Here is a 19,167-nt window from a genome sequence, read left to right on the forward strand (position 1 = left end):
GGAATGAGATGACAGGATCTTGCTATGAAGGCACAGACACAGCAAACGTCACAGAGGTGACCACAGAAAGCCAGATGGCCATGAGCTTATTACACTATTTTATCACAGTACTGCTGTAAAACACTATCCCCTATTTTGACCACATCTCTGTTATTAGAAACACAAACACAGGGACGATGATCTGCCTGTGAGGCAGACTGCATGGGAATCTCCAGCTCTCTCCTGTGGGCACCCAAACAGCACATGGGCACTGCCATGACATGCCAGAACTACAGACAAAAATGTCCTCACTTGTGTGCACAGAGCTAAAAGAGCAGGATTCAGATGGCTTTATGAGAATATTTCATAATCCTCCTCGTGCCGTCCCCAACTCAGCAGCTCAGTCAGAGCCAACTGCAGTTATAATTATCACCATAATTATTATTTTAATAAGAACCAATGACTTATCAAAATATTGCACTGAAGACTTGCATATCTTTTGTTGTAAAGCTGCCAAAAAGCCAGTTCGTTGCTGAGGTACTGCTGCATGTTCACTGTTAGCAGGCAGCACCTCCAAGTTTCTATTTATGCAACTGAGTGACTAAACTCAATTCAAGTGAATGCCAAAATGTGAGCAATTTGAGGCACAGTAGCTGTGCAAGGTATTATTACTCTACTAGTGTATACACACTAACAGCTTTGTTTACTACATTTACTCCTCTTCTGCTTGTTTGCTTGGGTTTTACATGTTGTAGGTCAAGCTGCTGAACTTAGATGCCCTAAGTAGCCACCTGAATTCATATTTACATATTTAAACAGCTGTGTCACACGTCCATTGAAAGTTTCAAGCCCATAAGCATCTAAGTCAATATAATTAGGTGCCTAGATTCATCTCCAGCTACCCAAATGTGGACCACTGCAGACAAGCTGCTATTTTTCATGAGATTATTTTTTCAACCAGGTAACATAAGCTTGGTAAGAGATTATTTTTTATTCACATGCTTGTTCAAGATGACTCCAATCAGATCTCTGGTAACACTCCATTTCTACAGAGAAGTCCAGTTTACATTTTCATAATTAGCAGATGGTCATTTAGCTGGTTACAGTTCCAGGTACACTGCCATGCTGAGGGAAGAGTTCCTCAGTTTAAGTAACTAATGACCCTGGGCAACTCCTGAAGTGTGGCCAGTTCTCACCCAGCTAAACTTACAGGTAGAACATGTGAGATGTGGTCTCTACTTTGCCTCTATGACATGTGGCTGTACAATTCTAAAGAAACAAAAATTTCCCATTGAAATGTCATTTTTCAGGTTTGTCTGTTCCTCTCCAAGTAAGGGTCAGTGGGCTGGATGGAGTTTCAGGGAACTCGCTTGACTTTAATCAATACAGTCACAACCTCAACCGCTTTTTCGTTCAATGTTTTAACTGAACTGTGTGTCCTCCTGAATTAGAGACAGTGCAGTTATAAAGAACAAAACTACCTACAAATAGGCTAAGTTTTAAGAACAAAACGAGAGACCTCTCAAAAATTCAGAGAGCATGAAATCTAAAACTCACCATGACAAAAAGTCAGTGAATAACACTAGGTCGAAGAAAAATACCCAGATTCCACCAACACAGCTGAACCAAAAAGTACATCTGAAGGGCAGGCAAAGGCTGCAGCATGAAGTAAAAATGACTGTCCGTGACTCATTCAACCAAATCCAAGTTAAACTGAAGTCTGCAGTGTCATTCAGCTTTGTAGAGTTGTTTTAAATAAGCATCCCACTTACTCTCTAATAATAGAACAGCAACAGAACAGTAGATTGAAAACAAAATATATGTGGGAAGTATTCACGATCTGACCTCAGAGTCAACCACACACTAGTGTGAAATCTTTTTTAGCTAACTTTTTTAATTAACTGGTATTCATTTATTGTTTTAATTTCATCACCAAAAAAAGAAAAGAAGCAAAGTATAGACATGTTATAAATAGTTCATCCCTTGGAGGAATTCTCTAATCATCTCTAAAAATAAGAAGTCACATGATTTAACTGTCCTGCACTGCCCCTTTCGGTACTCAGCAAGGTTACACTATATATAAGTTTAGGTAATGTTACATGTTGCTTAAGTTTTATATCCACACAATTATAAGGCCTGGTCTCTTCACTTCTAGCCCTTACTCAAACTCAGTAAAGCATTCCATTCTGTATCTCATGTAAAGCCTGGGAATAACTCCCTAGGAGGCAGAGGTCCACAAGGCACCAAAACCATTTAGTGCTTCCCGGTGAATCCTGGAAATATTCTTTACTTGCCCAAAAACTGGGCAGCCAATTTATAATACTAGCCTCTTACTAGATTCTTTCTTGATCCATCCATGCTAATCAATCCTTTGACTCAACCTACCTTCAGGGTGTGCAGTGCTAATCACAGAGAAATTCTGATGAGTGAGTGGAAATCACTGAAGAAGAGTTTGTGGAAGTCCTGTGCTGAACAGGTCCCTGATGGTAAAACTGCAGAAGTTCCACATGTGACTCTTGTTAAGCACTAGCAGCTATACTTGCTATTCAGCCTGTAAGCTCTTCAAGGCAGGGACCTTTCCTCACATGTGTCTCTAAAGCTTCTAGTGCCCAGATGGTGCCATGCAAATGAATAATAATTATATTTTCATGTAGACCATTATCGTGCATAATGTAAATTACTTTCACTGATCCAAGAGGAAATAATTTTCTCATTTCGAAATGAAAAGAGAGAGTAAAAATAATGATTACTTGTTTGATGCTATTATTATAACAATAATTACATTTGTGGGTCCAGAAACCTCAGCTGGTCTGTACTGACTTTAATGGAGCTATGCCAATGCATGGCAGCTGACAAGCTGGTCCTGGTCGTTGCTGAAGATCTCAGCGACCTCCAAAGGACTGATTACCTCAAACCCACACCACTTCCACCAAAGATGGGAAGTTAATTAAGCACACTTTGCAGACTGGGGAAGAGAAACACCAGAGCTGGCATGTGAAGGAATGGATTCCTACAATGGCATGGCAGGTCCCTGAGCATCACTGCCATGGCCCCTCCCTTGCCAGGGCAGAGGAGCAGTGCTTGTGCACATATCCAGACCTCAGGAGAGCTGACTCGCCTTCTGGAGGCACTCACCTCTCCCTATTTATTAGAAGGCCTTAGACTAGCCAAATTTAGCACCCCAGGTGAGACTCATCCCAGGCTTAAACATTCAAAAGGGGACACCCATAATCACCAGCATCAAACATGAAATGGACAAATAAAGTTGGGACCTGCCAAGATTTGGCTCCTCTGGAGGAAAGAAATCAAAACAATTATCAGACCAAAGAGAACCATCAATAACTGAAACCTCCAAAACTACATGTGGCTTTTAGCTATGTGGCTCTAAATGCTTTGCTAAAGATGTCAAGGGGTTACTGATGAGAGAAGGCAATCAAGACTTCTGCTTTCACTTTTCCCACAGAGCAGTCTCCTGTTCAGCATGTGCTCTGTGGAACAGCATCAAAGGCCTATCATTACAAGCCTAAGAATCAGAATTAAACACTTGAAAGTGCTACTCCTCAAACTCCAGTAATACAAGCGGTTATACACACCAGAACCCATGTTCCCTGCAAGTATCTGCACAGGGATGCTCCTGCATCTGCTCAAATCAGACATCCCACCAGCCTAAATTAGGAGAAAAAAATACAGGACATTGTATTCCAATTAAAGAGTCACTGTAAATGCTGCAGTGAAGTGCCAGATCTAATTTTAACACTGTAAGGAAAAATTAGGAAGTATTTGATTAAAATTAATCCTTGAGGTTATATAATTTGACTGTTCCTACAAATTAAGTTCACTTCATGCTTTCATTGTACTCCTGTCCCTTCAGCAAGCACTAATAAGATGCCGTATCACGGATCTCGGGCTTCCAATGATGAAGGGAAAAAATATTTTGAAACGTATTTCTGAATTCAGCCAAAACACATGTGGCAGGTAATGAGGGCCTTTTACATCAAAAAGTACCCATTTTTCAATAGCTAACAGGAAATAAATGGGATTTGTACATCTCCTGTACAACAGCTGGTCTTCTCTTGCTAAAAAATTAAAAGGCTTCTATTTCAAAGGGAACATCTGCAAAATCCCATCATACGTTAAAGAATAAAAATCTGGCACAACAAAAAATGCACCAGTGGCCTGAAAAAGACTTTCGATCCCTTTTGTATAACACCTTCCCACACTCCTGCAGAGAAGATGCTTAACGAGGTAACTGCTGCAGGAGACCATCAATCTATCCGGTTCTAATACTCCTCTTAAACGATGCATACATTAGTTCTCTTACAGAAAAGATTTGTTTGTTTTATTAACGTGTGCCTTGTTAAGTGTGACTTTGTAAAAATCATTACCCAGCTTCCAGCTGCAGATGTATTGTCTCCCCCCTTTGCCATTACAAAATGATTAGTTGCCTCCATTCTCCTTTTCAACTGTTATTAAAGCTGCAGTGCAGCATGATTAAGCTCCCGATAACAAGTAAAACTGTACTTAATGGTCAAGTCACTACTATGGACCCATTCTCTAAGAAATACATCATTTCTGGCCACACAATAGCTCGACATTATTAATTTTATTCACAACCTAAGGTACCTTAACTAAGCTGTTTGAGTGAGACTCAGTTTCCAGAGCTTGATTCACCACTGGACTGAAGTTTAACATGCAGATGACCAGCTCATATTAAGCCCCTTTGCACCTTTCAGGTCCAAAAGTTTTTCTGCAAACCGGTTTTCCCTCATTTCTTGTGTTCAGAGACGAAATTGTTGAAGCCACATGTCTACATCAACAAGCTTCTTAGAGGGGAGGACGTTTAACTAGGTACCCTCAGCAGAGGGTAGGTTCAGGCTGTGTGCATGTTTCTGGCAAAACAGTGCTGGGAATCCCCCGGCAGAATCTGAACGTTCCAGGGGCAAATACACTTCAAAAGAACCTGAGAGAACCTCAAGCTTTTGAATTACATACAAGGTGAATTCTGCACCATTCTTAGTCTGGGGAAGCATTTTGAAAAGGCGGAGGGAAAGAACTGATGGATGGACTTCAGAGAAAGTGGAGCAAAGACTCCTGGGTTTTCTTTGCTGTACGATTCCTGCGGTGTTCTCCAGCATTAGAGTTGCTGCTACTTTGCCATTAGTTACAACAACTGATCACAGGTTTTAAAACTGTTAGTGTGGAGTAGAGCAGCAGCCACTGGATGCCTTTCCTTGCTTCAGTAACCAACAGGGAATACAGAGTTTAGGTACACAGTTAGGTACACTCTTGACTTCTTTCACCTTTAACCTGGTGGAGCTCAGCGTGCATGACCAGGAGTTGACAAGGAAGGAAGCAAGAAAGAATATAATGTACTTGAGCACATTCAGCTGATGAACCCATGGAGGACCCAGCCTCGCTCTCCGCTTTCCCAGGAGAAGAAACACCACATTTCCCTCTACAGAAATAAAAATAAGGAGGAGAGGCACTAGTGATGCTCAGGACTGTCCTCCCTAGCTTAACTTCTGTTTGGAATTAAAGCTCCTCGCTGTCCCTGAATGCATGACACTTTCTTTTCATTCTACAGTTCTGAACATTTTGAGCTATCGATACGTTTGGTTCCTTTGACAGCTTCATGCTGGAAGAAACACGCCATTTCTTTACAATGAATACACAAAACTTCAGACTAAAGAAACGCTTTGATCCCACACCAGCAGGCAAGAGCTGTATTTCACTCAACTGACACAGTAACAATGCAATGGCATTTTTGCTTTATGGCAAAACAGGCAGCAATGAAAACCCAACGGTACCAGGAGGCACAAAGGAGTAGCATGTACCCACAGACGTGGCCTTCGACGCTGAATTCCAAGGCAGGGGCCACAGCTGGGTGACACGAGAGCATCCCTGCGACACACAACTGCCCCTCAGTGGAACGCCAGGCACAAGATGCAACCACAGCAGATGCTTTGCTGCCACATCCCTCTTATCACCAGCAACCCTGAAGCGGGATTGGATTTGCATTCCATTTTCTTCCCTTGGGGCTCCCAACACACAACATCCACGAGCCCCTTCCACCATGGCTAGCAGGCTGCATTAAAAAGGCCTGAGACTGAGCAGTATGCTTATGGTATTTTCGCAAAAAGCTGTTGCACACTTTTCAAAGACAAAGACCCTCACATAAAGATCAACCCATTCTCAGAAGGCAGCTTAATTCTTCCACCCTTTCGATGCTTGAGTTTTGCTGCATGAATAAAGCTTGTGCAAAGGGTGCTGAGCAGCTGCAAAAACGGTTGCAAGTACCCACTGAAATCACTGCTAACGATACAGTTCACACTTCTTTAAAATTATCTATAAGCTGGTTTAATTAAATATGGAACAACTGCAGGAAACTGCTTATGACTAATGAAAGCTCCAGATGTAGCTGGCCAGGGGATCTAGCACAGTAAGTGTTTTCAGTTGCAAAATAGCTCCATTCAAAATTGCTTCTTCCTGCCAAGTTGGCAATTCCCATTCAATTACACACAGGTACAGGAGGGGCAGCCCTTTTACTATTGGTACAATGTTATTTCATTTACCAAATTATATTGCTTATTACACGTATCTGACAGCATTTAATAAAAAGCTAAATACCCTTTAAGCACCTGGTTCAAAGGACTATGTTTCTTTTCCCATAGACACAAATTACCAAATCCTCACACTAGTTATGTCCAACTCAGTAAAGTAAAATAGGTACCCCCATTTCAGTCTTGCACATAGAGCAGAGACAAATTAAAACTAAAGTAAATAAAAACGTTGTAACCTCATATGGCAACTTTCAGACACAGGTTTGAGAAGCACTACCTTCAGCAAAGTGTCCAAAATCTGGCTTGCATAATTATTTAGTATAAACGCTCTTATAAAGGTAGCTAGAGGGGCAAGTGAAAAAACATGATCAAGTACTACATGACAGACAAACATTTAGCAGCCTTTCAAAAATATACTCCTCTAAATGCATTAAAACACACCACTCCCTTCACAGACCAAAGACACATTAAAATTAATACTTTTTTTTTGGTGAAGGGCCCCTAAGATGCGCTTAACCCAAAGATATTTGGATATAACAGAACTACAGTATTCACACCAGCCAGTTTACCCAACTGTTGCAAAGCAATTTGACATACACAAACTTTGGGGAACTTGGATTGAGAAGGATAATAAATTTGCTTGGGTATTTCATAAATTGCATTGTAATGTGGAAATAAAGCAAGAGGAAAAAAAGAAAATTTTCTTTCACATCAATTCTGTATTGTGCAATTCCATTGATCACAGATTTTCCTCATGAACTGAGTCTGAAATCAAGACTGGGCCTGCCTCAGAGACAGGTAACATAGTCAGGGTCAGATAAATCAACATCTGCATGTCAGGAGTGCCTGGGAACCTCACCTACCAATGTAAGCCAGCTGCCAGGTTTTTAAGGCAGAAATCTGCACAAACCCAATTTCCCTTATCGCTTTTCCACCAAGTACACATTTTAATCAATAAATGGATACTTAAGTGTGAGGTTTTGTATTCTGACAAAGTAATTTTAAGGATGGTGGCCACTTCCCAGGGTGCAGGTTAAGCAAAGCCACAAGTACCATAAAGTAATCTTGAAGAAGCATTGCCAAATCACCTCTTGACAAAACACTTTGTCAATTATGCTGCCACTTGTCTTGAGCGTTGTTGCTTCCCAAAGTCAGACATTGTGGCACAGCCCAGTGAGATCCATACCAATCGTTTAGATAACGAGGGGAAAATAGGCGCACTCAGCATGTGTTTTAAAACATGTTTTCTATTCAGAACCCCAGTGCTCCATCTTTAGGTCTTTGATCAAAACTGTATGCACAAAGGCGTGATTCAGAACTGCCAGCATCAAAATAATCATATTCTACGTCTGCGTGTCAGCAGCACGGAAACAATTAGCTCTCGGCCCCGGACTCGGCGCTTGTTCCAGCGCACTGGGCACAAACCGGACACTGTGCCAGGACGTTTGTAGGACAACTGCTAACACCACACATTCCAACACTGCCCCGGAGCCCACAGAAGAGGATCATTTCCTAGAAAGCCTGGGGAGCTGGGAAGCAGGGCTGGAGCCCCAGGTGCAGCCTGCCACCTCCCGGCCCCCTGTCTGACCAGGTACCAGCATCCACCAACCTCAATAACCCACAGTGGAGAGACCAAGAAAGGGAAAAGCTGGAGAAGACTGAAAGATGAAAGAATAAAAGACCAGACAGACAGGAAAAGAGGCAGAGAGCAGGGTGCTGGAGGAAAAATAGTGGAGCCTAAATAGCTACCTTTATGAGAATGACAAGTACCAAGATAAGATTATGCATAGAGATAAAAACTGAACTCAGTAAACAAGAATTTTAATTTTCACCTCTAGAAAGCACAGCGGGATTTGCTCACACTGGATGGGTACGTACTACCTTTCATAAAAGTTGTCCCAAACCTTACTCACAGAGTACTTGTGTGTTCAGGGCACAGTTCTCTGCAGCCTTTCTGTGGCCAAAACACCAACAGTCATTTAGCAGGGTAAATCATCTCCCCAAGCTCTTGCTTTCTCTCTCAAGACATAAACAGAAATACAGAAATAGACAAAAATAAACATGCGTACTCTGAGAGACAGCACTTATTTAATATAAGCCTACTGCTAAAAAATTTAAATGAAAATCAAAGGAAGCTTCTCTAGAGCTGAAAAATACTAGTACTGATGGTACCTATCTGAGATTTGCATTAACTGACCAAGAACACTGTTAATTTGCTTTTTCAAGTGCCTATTAGAAAATTCAAAAATGCAAACTGGCAATAGGGCCAGATTTGCAATCCCTTGCGGTTTCAGGCCCGAGTCATTTGAATGAAAACCGGGGAGTTTGCAAAAGAACGTGGTGAGAGACAGTCCCCATCCTGTGTGTGTAGTTTCAGTATCCCTGAGTTGTCAGCGGTTGATAAAATGATTGCATTGCATTTCACTGCCCGTCACCTTCCGGGCCTGTTAGAGCCGTGCAATAAAGAATAGAGCCTGTGCGGTTTTCTGGGTGGAAAAAACAAAAGTAGCAGTAAAACAAATCCCTAGGAAGGTGCGAGACAGGCGGCTCTCCCGCGAAGTTCGGGGATGCCCGCCGCGGGCAGCGCCGGGGACGGGACGAGAGGAGAGATCCCTCTCTCAGGGACGAGAGAGGATCCCACGGATGCATTTTCTGGCTTTGCATCCCGGCCCTCGTACCGGGGGCAGGACCGGCCCCGCACCGCGGCACCTGCGGGAGGCTCCCGCGCGGGGCGGGGGGACCGCGAGCCCCGGGGCGACCGCGCCTCGCTCGCCCCGAGTTCCCCGCGCCCCCCGCGCCGCCCTCCCGGCACGATCGCGGCCGAACGGCGAGAGACGCCCGGGCGCTCCCGCTCCCCCGCCTACCATCGCCTTGCCGTGCGGGGCGGCGGGTCCGCGGCGCTGCGGCTGCCCCCGCTGGTCTCCGCCGCGGTCTCGCTTCTCGCGGCCGCCGCGCTGCTCCTCGCCGGCGTCGAGGGAGGTGAAATTCCAGACGAGGAGGGTCTGCAGGAGCAGCACGGTGAGCGCCGCCACCAGCGCCGAGCGGGAGCGCCGCGCCAGCCGCCGGGCGCACGGAGCCGCCACCATCTTCGCTGCTGCTGCTGCCGCCGCGCTCCCGAGAGCCGCCGCATCCGCCGCGGCACCGAGTTTTCAGCCGGGCAGAGCCAGACGTCAGCAGGAGGAGGGCGGAGGGGGGAAGGAGGGAGGGAGGGAGAAGGAGGAGGTGTGCGCGGCGCGTGGGGATGGGGGAAGCCGGCGGGGAGCCCTGGCGGCGCGGCAGCCCGCGGGCCGGGGCAGCCCGGGGCCAGGGGTGGGGTTGGCGGAGGAAGAGGAAGGAGGAGGAGGAGGAGGGGGGTGGGCTGGAGGCGGAGGAGGAGCGGCAGTGGGGGCTGCGGCTGCTGCTGCTGCCGCCGGCGGGCGGGCGGGAGAGCCCCGGCCCTGCGCGAGGGGAAGGGGCCGGGGCGGGGCCGCTCCGCGGCTCTCGGCGGGCGGGAAGACGGGCGAGGAGAGGAGGGGAGGGGGCGGCCGGCGCCGGGGCGGGCGGCGACTGCCATCTTCTGAGGGAAGGCGGCCTCACGGCGGGCGGCAGCGGGGCGGCGGCACCTGGCGGGCGGCGGAGCCGCGGCCGCCTTTGCCCCTCACCTGGCGAGCGGCTGCCCCCGGTGCCAACACCGGCACGGACGCCTGCGGACCGTGTCAAGGACAAAAATGGTCCAAATTCCCCAAGACTGAGGGGGTTTTTTTGGATTTTTTTTTTTTTTTAAGCAAAAAGGTCACTGGCAGGGTTTGGCCTCAGCGGAGTGAGGGCGAGAGCGAGGTGCGACACCTCCACAGCAGGGTGAGGTTTGCGGGTACCAGGCTTAGGCACAAGGTGACTGTAATTAAATGCCCAGTATCTCGAAAAGTGAACATAATGGACGACTTCGGTTGCCTTTTTCTCCCATACTGCTATTGGCTTTCTAATCTGAAAGATCTCATTATCTGATGGTAGTACTGAAGTAGGCATTTTTTTTAATCTGCCTGCACAGAGCTTCTTTTTGTAAGCCTAATTCCACTTTACAAATCAAATCCAAAGGTAAAAAAATACTATCTCCAGATAAGAACAGTTGTTTTTTTAAATGACAGCCAGGTAGGATTTGCAGAGACCACCAGGATTTTGTTTGCATTGAAAGTGCTTTAGTTTCTGATCTGAAGAAAATGAAACTAGTAAGATTCAGAAGCATCCCTTATTAGGGGAATTTCCCTCATGATCCAGTGAAGCTATAAATAAAATTTCAGAGGGGGTATCCTTTGTTGCACTGTTTCAGAAGCGGATGAAGTACGTGGCAGATTAGTGGTAAGAAGCATTGTGCAAATAATTTAGAGAGGTGCACGTGATTGGACATACAGGCTTGCTAATGTTACAATTAATTTTTGATACTAATCTCATTATCTGATGGAAAAATCAAGTTTAGAAATAAATAATCCGTTGCTCCTAATGCACAGATATTGAGTCTCTAGTGGTAAACTGTGTCCTTGAGAAAACAAGCAAGGTGTTGTTCCATACACAGCAGTTCCTGGGCTCTTTTGGTCCTGTCCTGCCCTCTGATGCTGTTGGACACTCACTTCCCAGCAGTTCTGTCCTGGTGCAAAACCATCAACTCATTGCAGTTGCTCCTCGTGGATAGAGCAATGAAACCTGAATCAGGCCCAAGCATAAACATGCAGTTTCGAATAGGGCCACACTCTCAAACGTCACTGACTGCAAGGTGTCTCTATACAGAGAGGTCAAAATACATCATTAGTAACTTACGGGAAAGTCGGGAGGGAAAGGCTCCTCTCTGTGTGACAGCGGAGCATTGTCTGGCTGACCTTGCATTCATGTAATGGAACGGTGTCCATCTTTGCCAGCTGGGGTGATGGCAAACTGCTCTTAGGGGGCAGAGAGCCCGTGATAGCAAATTTGGACAGTGCCAGGCTTTCCCAGCAGTTGCGCGTGCACCGGATTTGCTGGTCACGCAGTACAGCAAAGTGAGCTGTAGCAACAAAAAGAAAAGGATTTAAAGTCTTCCTGAATGTTCTGACAGAGTCTGCACAGCTCAGGAAGTCAATGGATAATTTTCATCCCAAACCATCAAATAATTGGGCATTATAAATACAATCGAGCAAATCTGCTGATAAATACAAGATAGAAGTGTCTTCCACTTGGGATTAAATGTTTTTCTCTTCAAAAGGAAGTTGTGGTCTTAGCACGTGGTTGCCCCATGCAGCCTTCCCTCGGGCTTGTAGAGGGCAGGAGGTGCTCATGGTGCCAGAAAAAAAGAGTCTTTGAACAGGCCCAATGTCTGAGAGCTCTGAGGAGCCCCCGGCTTCAGGGCCTGATTCTGATCCTGCAAACCTCATTGGGAAATGGAAGGGACATTCCAACGGGTGCCCTACAATGGCTGAAAGCCCTGAAGTCAACACTCGAGCCAGGCAATGCTTTAGCATAGGGCACTGCTTTCTATAAAAGGAGCACAGCAGTAGTTGTGATGAACTTGTGATCTGTGCTTCTTAAAATTTTTATGAGCTATTGCTAAATTTCCTCCAGATTTTATGGGGCAGTTTTTATGCTGGAAAATGTGTGCATTTTCCTAATCTCTATATAATTACTGTGACTGATAAGGCAGTGAGGAACAGCAGTGCCTGCTCAGTGTTGCATGTGTCCTACTGAAAGCCCATCTGGAGAGAAGATTTGTATCCAAACCACAACAATTTATAGCTCATGAAGATCTGAGTCTTCAGTGCAAAGTCAGCCCTGTGTATGGGTGGGAGCCCCAGCATGAAACACTCCTGCACTGACAGAAAAAGTGGAGCAGGGAGAGGAGCAGGCATCTCCTCCCTCAACATCCTCCTTTCCCTGGATTTACAGATCACGTAAAATCTGGAAAGGAGAGTGCTGTAGGTATGGCAATCATTTTTAAAACCATGCTCTGACCAATGACCACTAACTGATCAAAACATCCTTCTTCTGTGCTAAAGAAAACAGCCAAATAGAAGGAGCATAATTTAACTGATTACTTTTTTCTCTGTGCTAATCCGAACTAAAAAGTAAAAATGGCAAGGCTGATCATCTTGAGGATCTGAAGATTAAAAAAAATCACAGAAACTGAAAAACTGAACTGTACAAATCCAAAGAACAAACTAAAATCAGAAATTACATAAAACTTAAAACTCTAAAATGGAATTCTAAAATGGAATTCTCTTATTATCACATTCATCAGTAATGGTATCTCAAGTGAGCTGTGTTGCATCAGAAAAATTTAATCTGGTTACACAGAAGACATTTAAGAGAGTTCTTACTCTGAAAATTCCCAATGTTGCCCATGTTAGGTGAGATGATTAGCACCCAGCACAAAGTATATAAGAGAAACCCCAGATTTGATTCTAAATATGCAAGTATTACGTTGGTTGCACTTAACTGTCAAAGAGATGGTGTTTTAAGCAAGGATAACGAATGTGATTTGGCTAATTTGCTTTAAAATCCTAACAGATAATTGGTTTAAATATTTTTTGCCACTGCACAGGTATGTAAATTCAGTGTGGGTGTGTTTGAGAGACAGTGGGTATCAATCTTGGCTACTTAAATTATGTAAAAAAAGAACCATATTCTGTTCCATTTTAGTCTGATCTACTTTGCTAGATTTTCCTATCCTGTTATAAAAAATTATTTCCTCCTCCTTACAGTGTAGATACGGTCTAAAATTGCATCAAGTAACCAGACTTTGTACAAAGAAATAAGTGAAGTTGAGAGCAATGTTAATAAGCAATATCCTTTGCTCTGCTTTGCAGAGCTTCTAGTCCATCTGGTGAACAAACACTACAGGCTTATCTGAACTCCAACTCACAGGCTGACTCATAGGTGGTTTAGAAACACAATCTGTAATCAGTGAAAGACTAAGTTATTTCAGAGTGAAGATTTGCATTTTTCTTAAAAACAGTCATATCCCTATCACATCAAAATTTAGATTTCAGATATATGTTATCAGGGTGAAGGGCAAAAAGGTATCTCTATGAATGAACTGATTTGTCTAGGAATGGTTATCTCTAATATACTCAAAAGAAAATCTGTGAAGAATACAGAACAAATAGCAAATTTGTGTATATTCCTACAATTTCAAAAAAATCCTAGCACCTAAGGAATGCAGCTTACAAACAGAAAAGGTTGAAAATAGGCCACGAAGAGTGTTCAGTGAGTAATCTGCAGCAGCAGTAGCAATATCTTCTGAGGTTTGGGCTTCTTCCCTGAAGCGATAAATTCTTTTTTTCCTTTTTCTTCTATCGCTGGCCAGAACAACACACCACTGCTAATCATTTCAGTGGGGCCTTGTGCCTGTGGAGGACATCTCCCTTTTCCCTGGGAGGCTGGCAGATTTATGGGTCTGTGCATCAAATCTGACCCAGCAAAACGGGACAGGGAATTACTCCTTGAGAATTTCACCATCTCAGGCTGTCGGTCACTGCTCTGCAACAGGTTTCCAACTCAATGGTTTTTGTTTTAAAACACTGGTGTGTTGTTGTACTTCAAAGGCAGAGGAAGTATATCTTGATTTTTTTAGAACCACAGAACCATCATTAACTTTGTGTTTTCCAATTCAGTCATTTTACGGCTTACATGTATATTTTGCACCACTCAGTTGTGCTGTACCACAGACATTCACTCTTCAATCATTTCTTTTCATAAACAAAACCAAGATTCTTTGCCATGTGCTCATTTTAAATCAGGCTACTCTTCAAGTCAGTTATAAAATTCAGGTTCTCTCTTACATGCATGGACAGAACTCAAGTCAATGGAGATGTGACCACTGCGTGCAAGAAATGCCTTTAGTTCTGGTGGGTTTATAGAACCTGAGACTCCAGCAAGCCATTCTTAATCCACTCTTGTTCCACTTTGCCACTTTATGCTTCACAATGCAAACTCTGGTGTCAATGAATATGCAAAAGCCAAGTTTTTGACACCAAGGTTTCATTCTGGTAACAGTATCTATAAACTAGTGACTGACTGTACCGTGTCAGTATAGTCAAAGACAGTAAAAGCAGGTTCACTGTTCAACTGATATAAAATATGTGATATATGTGTGGAATATATATTACATCTTCCTTCTGAGAGATAAATTTAGTCCAGGACCTTGGCATATGCTTCACTTCAGAAAATGAAGGAAAATGGAAGAATTATTCCCTCCACCAGCACATTAAAGCATCCCTTTTTCTTTATAATCTCTTAGCATATAAAAACCTTTTACTATCAATGAGGGGGAATGGCTGTATATGTACTTTATATACAGCCCTCAGTGTTGTGACAGCTTTTTCTTTCAGCCAGTGGTCGAGGATAATCACGGAAGGATTACCCATCTGTTCTTCCATGTGGCATTCTGTCTTCACTAAGGAGATACTGCAGTTCACAGCTTCCTGCAGTTCTTTTTTTCTGATGTTCTCTCATTAACTAAAAATTGTTTTATTATCTGTCTGAGATACTAAGTTGGAAAGTCTGGAAGACTCATGAAGGTGACCTACTTTGCATTATCTAAATTAGAACCAGCCTGTTGCAGATAGCACTTTGTTTAGATGCAGAAGGAACTGGTTTCTTTGGCTTGGACTTTCATTCTGGGTTTTGCTTTTTTTTCCTGTCTGTCCGCTTGATGGAAAAAGCCAAGTAGTACCCAAAAAAGGAAAATCAAAGGGAAAGAGAAGAAAAAAAGGGACTTTTTCACCAAGAGTGACATTATAGATTATGTTTGCATGACTAGCTAGTTTTTCAAAACACCAGCAGTTTCTAGACTACATCTACTGTGGTGACATAGCAATGCAAAGTATATGTAGAGATTTATCCCACTAGTCACCTGCAACATGTTCTATGTGTCTTAACAGTTGAGATATCACTATCATTTGTTCTAGAAACAATAACTAGAAAGGAAACAAACTTTTTAAAGAGATTTCAATAGTCTTTCATGTTGCCTAACACTGGAAAATACAGTATTTTAAAGACAAAGTTTTATTCTTAAGCTTCTGATATGGTACAAGTTCATTTGTATGAAAGCTTGCTACGAAAACATATCTAATGAAATAGTGTGGCTGTTCTTCATTAGGAGACCCATTTTGGGGCAATTGATCTAATACAACCTTTTCTGTCAGGAAACATGGTTCATGATAGTATGTCAAACCCAGTCCTGGCAGCCTCAACAGATCATTTTCAGACAAGATATTTGGTGTGCCCTAAAAGAAATACAGTTTTTGGAGGAGTATGGCATTAGTCCATGTATGGCAAAGATGACTGTCATACACTGTATGATCTCTCATTTTAACAGCTTTTGAATTCATGGTGGTAACACACTGTAAACACCTGTTACTGTTCGATGCACTGTCAATCTGACGTCGCGTTTAAGCATTAAAATATAAGTAAAAAGCCAGCAAACCATTTGTTAATGATCAGTTACTACTCATAAAATATATTTAAGTGAAAAGGTAATCTGCTTGTTAATCAACAAAGAGGCTCTAGGTTCCTTCTCAATCAGTTATAGACAGGGAGATCTCACACTGCTATTACCTTTTCAACCCTAGTCCTCCAGATTTACACAGCTGTTGATGAGACTACAGCTGACCCTGTACAACACTGAAACTTCTCAAATGGCCACATTCTTGCCTGGAAACTGAGCCAACAAATGTGGTAGCTCATTTTGCTACACGAACTCCTCTGAAAACAGATTCTTATCTCAGACTTAGATTTACCTGAGCACAGATGGAAAATGCAAAGAGGATCTGTAACATTTATTTTTAAGCCCCATGCTGTGAAGAAGGCATATTATAACATTTTATGCATTATTCTCTCCTTTGTGCTGCACATAATTGGCAGAGCTTTTCAGTAAAAAAAACTATCTGGCCAAATTCTCAAAGCCTCATGCTCTGCAAAGAACTGTCTTAAGTTAATCTATATTAGGAGTAATGTTCAAGTTGACTGTACTCATGTGAAAAATGTATTTTAAAAGCTCTAGCAGATACAATCTGCTATTTTTTGCCCGACTTTGTTCCCTGCTGTTGTTGGTCTCTCATGGGATTTCTTGCAGAGTGGTTAAGTGATCTATACTGAGGTTTCAAAAGCAAAGATAATAGGAGCTCTATTCATGGGTTAAACACTTAGCTGCTTTAACACAAGATGTGTAGGAGCAGCCCCTAATGACATTCAAATCTTGTTATTGCTGTGCTTCAGTATAGGATGTACTTGGTTTTCTGGCTGCAAGAAGCAACTATCAGAGATGACTGTAAATCCTGAACAGCAAATAAATCCCAGAGCATATAGAAATAATGCCTGATTTTGCTCTTAGAGCAGCAGTATCTTTGGACTTCACCGTGCTCATTCCTGACATGCACCAATGCAAGTGGGATATTGTATTCAGTGGCTGCACCACACCAACCATCGTGTCTGACTCGAGGGGCATCAGCTCTTAACTTCAGATTGATGTAAAATTTCTAACCCTTCCTTTGCAAAAGACTGCTGCCTATTCTTAGTGTCTTGGCTTTTGAGCATTCCCCTAAAACCAGTATTGTGGCAAGCTCTGAGCCTTCAGTATTTCTGAATCTCACATCCAGTTTACTTCCCTTATGTCCTCCAGGGCTTGCTAGCACCTCCCTTGCCTCTGCCCACTCTGAAGTAGCAAATTTGCTAATACTGCATAGAAAATCTAAGCTTTCTTCCAAAGAAATGCAGATTCTAGCTGAGCACACATTTAATCTTTCACTGCTCTCTGTGCCTCTGAAACCTTATGAACTGTCTTTGCCACAAGGAAAAGTTGTAATAGGCATAGATCCAGAGGCATATCACACCAGGCTTGATTTTACTCATTTAATCCATCAAAGACATTAAGCACAAATATTAGAACCCTAAGCAAAACATAAAGGAGGAGCTGCTTGAAAACCAAGCTCATATTTGTAACACAAAAGCTTGATAGATTAAGGGATTAAGAGGTCTATTGATATTAGTTCCATTTGTTTCACACACAGAGTAAGAGATTAGGAAAAAAAACTGAGACTAGGTGGAGAACCACTGGTTGATTAAATTGTATTGTAAAGGTTATTGCTAATTAAGGCCAAAGTATTTAAATGTGCACAAGTGAATGTGGTGTCCAAATGCCCTGAATTTCAATGGATGTTGAATGCACGTAGCCAGTGTAAGTCTCGCTGAAGACAATGATGTGAATTTGCTGCATAAGCAATGCTAATGTGGTATATGAAATGGAAACCTAGGCACTTGTTAGCCAGATAGCATAGTTTTGGTGTTTTAAATGTCAAAATAACCTGCTGAATGACCATGAGCATTTTCTTGGTTTCACCTGGTACAGTACCAAGTGTTCTAGGTGTCAGAATCACCTTCAGAAAGGTTATACCACCCAACCCACAGAAATCACTGCACTGCTTAAGCAACCTCGAGTGCTGCCTGATGTGATGATGGTGAAGTGAAACATTCTGCCATGTGAGCTCTGAAATGCAGAGGTAGCATGCCAAAGGCACAAGGACAAGATGCAATGGATACCTACAGTTCAAACATTGGTGAAATTCATAATACTGCATTTCCATCAAATTTGTTATGTTTCTTTCATGTTTCCTTTATCATAACTATCCTGAATTATGATTTATTTATTTGGCATGTCTGTCATTATAAACAAAACATATCACTACAAATTAAAGAAGATGAAACTAAATGATACAGATTTTAAATTTGATATGGATCACAGTCATTACCATCAGTTCAGGAACAGGTCCTTAATCCATTTTTGCTGTGCATAATATAGTCAAAAGAGCAGTTTTAAGTGCTTCTTCCCATCTCTTTCACACTTCTCCTTTTCAAATTCAATGTTTTTTTCCAAATAGCAAAGTGATCTCCTTACAATCAGTAGATGGAGATTAATTTGGAAACATAGTGCCTTTAAATAATCTGGTATATTTAGTTTTTATCTTTATTACTGCATGACTGAGATGAAATCACCAAGTTTATCACAGGCTAAGAGCACACATAGGATAAGTTAATGCAATTCAGCTGATGCACAGTAAGTTTCAAGATGCAAAGAAAAGTTATGCTGGACTAAACTCAGGGGTAAATTCCCATTGCTATTTATAAGACTGGAATTCCTGGGAGAATATCAGGATCTGTTTAACTAAACTGAGAAAGTCAGCATGGATAGAGAGTGTATGACAGAAAACAGCCACACACAGAACAAGTTCCCTCAGAAGATACAGCCAGAGGCACTTACTGCTGGGCTGGGGACAGGGCTGGAGACACTTCAGCTCCCCATCCAGCTGTCTTAGTGGGGAGTTCATCCATGCCAGCCACTTGTCACCACTCCCTGGTGGAGATAACTCTACTGAAAACATTTACAGGAACACTCCTATGGTTCTTCAAGCAAATTTGTCTGAAATAGCTCAGACTATCCATTTATGAACTTTAAACTTGCCCAGCTGGCTCTATCAGAAGCCTATTAGACAGCACTCTCACAAACTGCTCTCCTTCAGAGCAGTAGTCAAGACTATTTGAGGATGGTAACCTCGTCCTCTGACACAGCTGGACTGGAAAGGAAGTTGAAAGAAGTGAAAAGAGCAACTTGGTTTCTAAATAATTGTGC

At 42.8% G+C, this 19,167-nt stretch overlaps 1 protein-coding gene across 4 annotated transcripts in view; it reads right to left on the minus strand.

Annotated features, from left to right (window-relative positions):
• Nucleotides 1-19,167, minus strand: part of XYLT1 (xylosyltransferase 1) — a 597,640-nt gene that overhangs the window by 495,119 nt on the left and 83,354 nt on the right. For 3 of the 4 annotated variants that reach the window (XR_007901956.1, XM_051775747.1, XM_051775681.1), the window contains exon 1: nt 9,404-9,739. The exons of the other annotated variant lie outside the window; for it this stretch is intronic. Coding sequence is in view for 2 of the 3 variants with exons in the window: in XM_051775747.1 (XP_051631707.1) it covers nt 9,404-9,625 (222 nt within the window). In the remaining variant the exon portion in view is untranslated. Of the gene's footprint in view, nt 1-9,403; nt 9,740-19,167 lie in introns of those variants that run through there. 4 annotated transcript variants of the gene reach the window in all.

Source organism: Manacus candei, unplaced genomic scaffold (genome assembly GCF_025592945.1).
Source record: "Manacus candei isolate 608988 ecotype Guabito, Panama unplaced genomic scaffold, ASM2559294v1 h1tg000002l, whole genome shotgun sequence".
Taxonomy (NCBI): Eukaryota; Metazoa; Chordata; class Aves; order Passeriformes; family Pipridae; genus Manacus; species Manacus candei.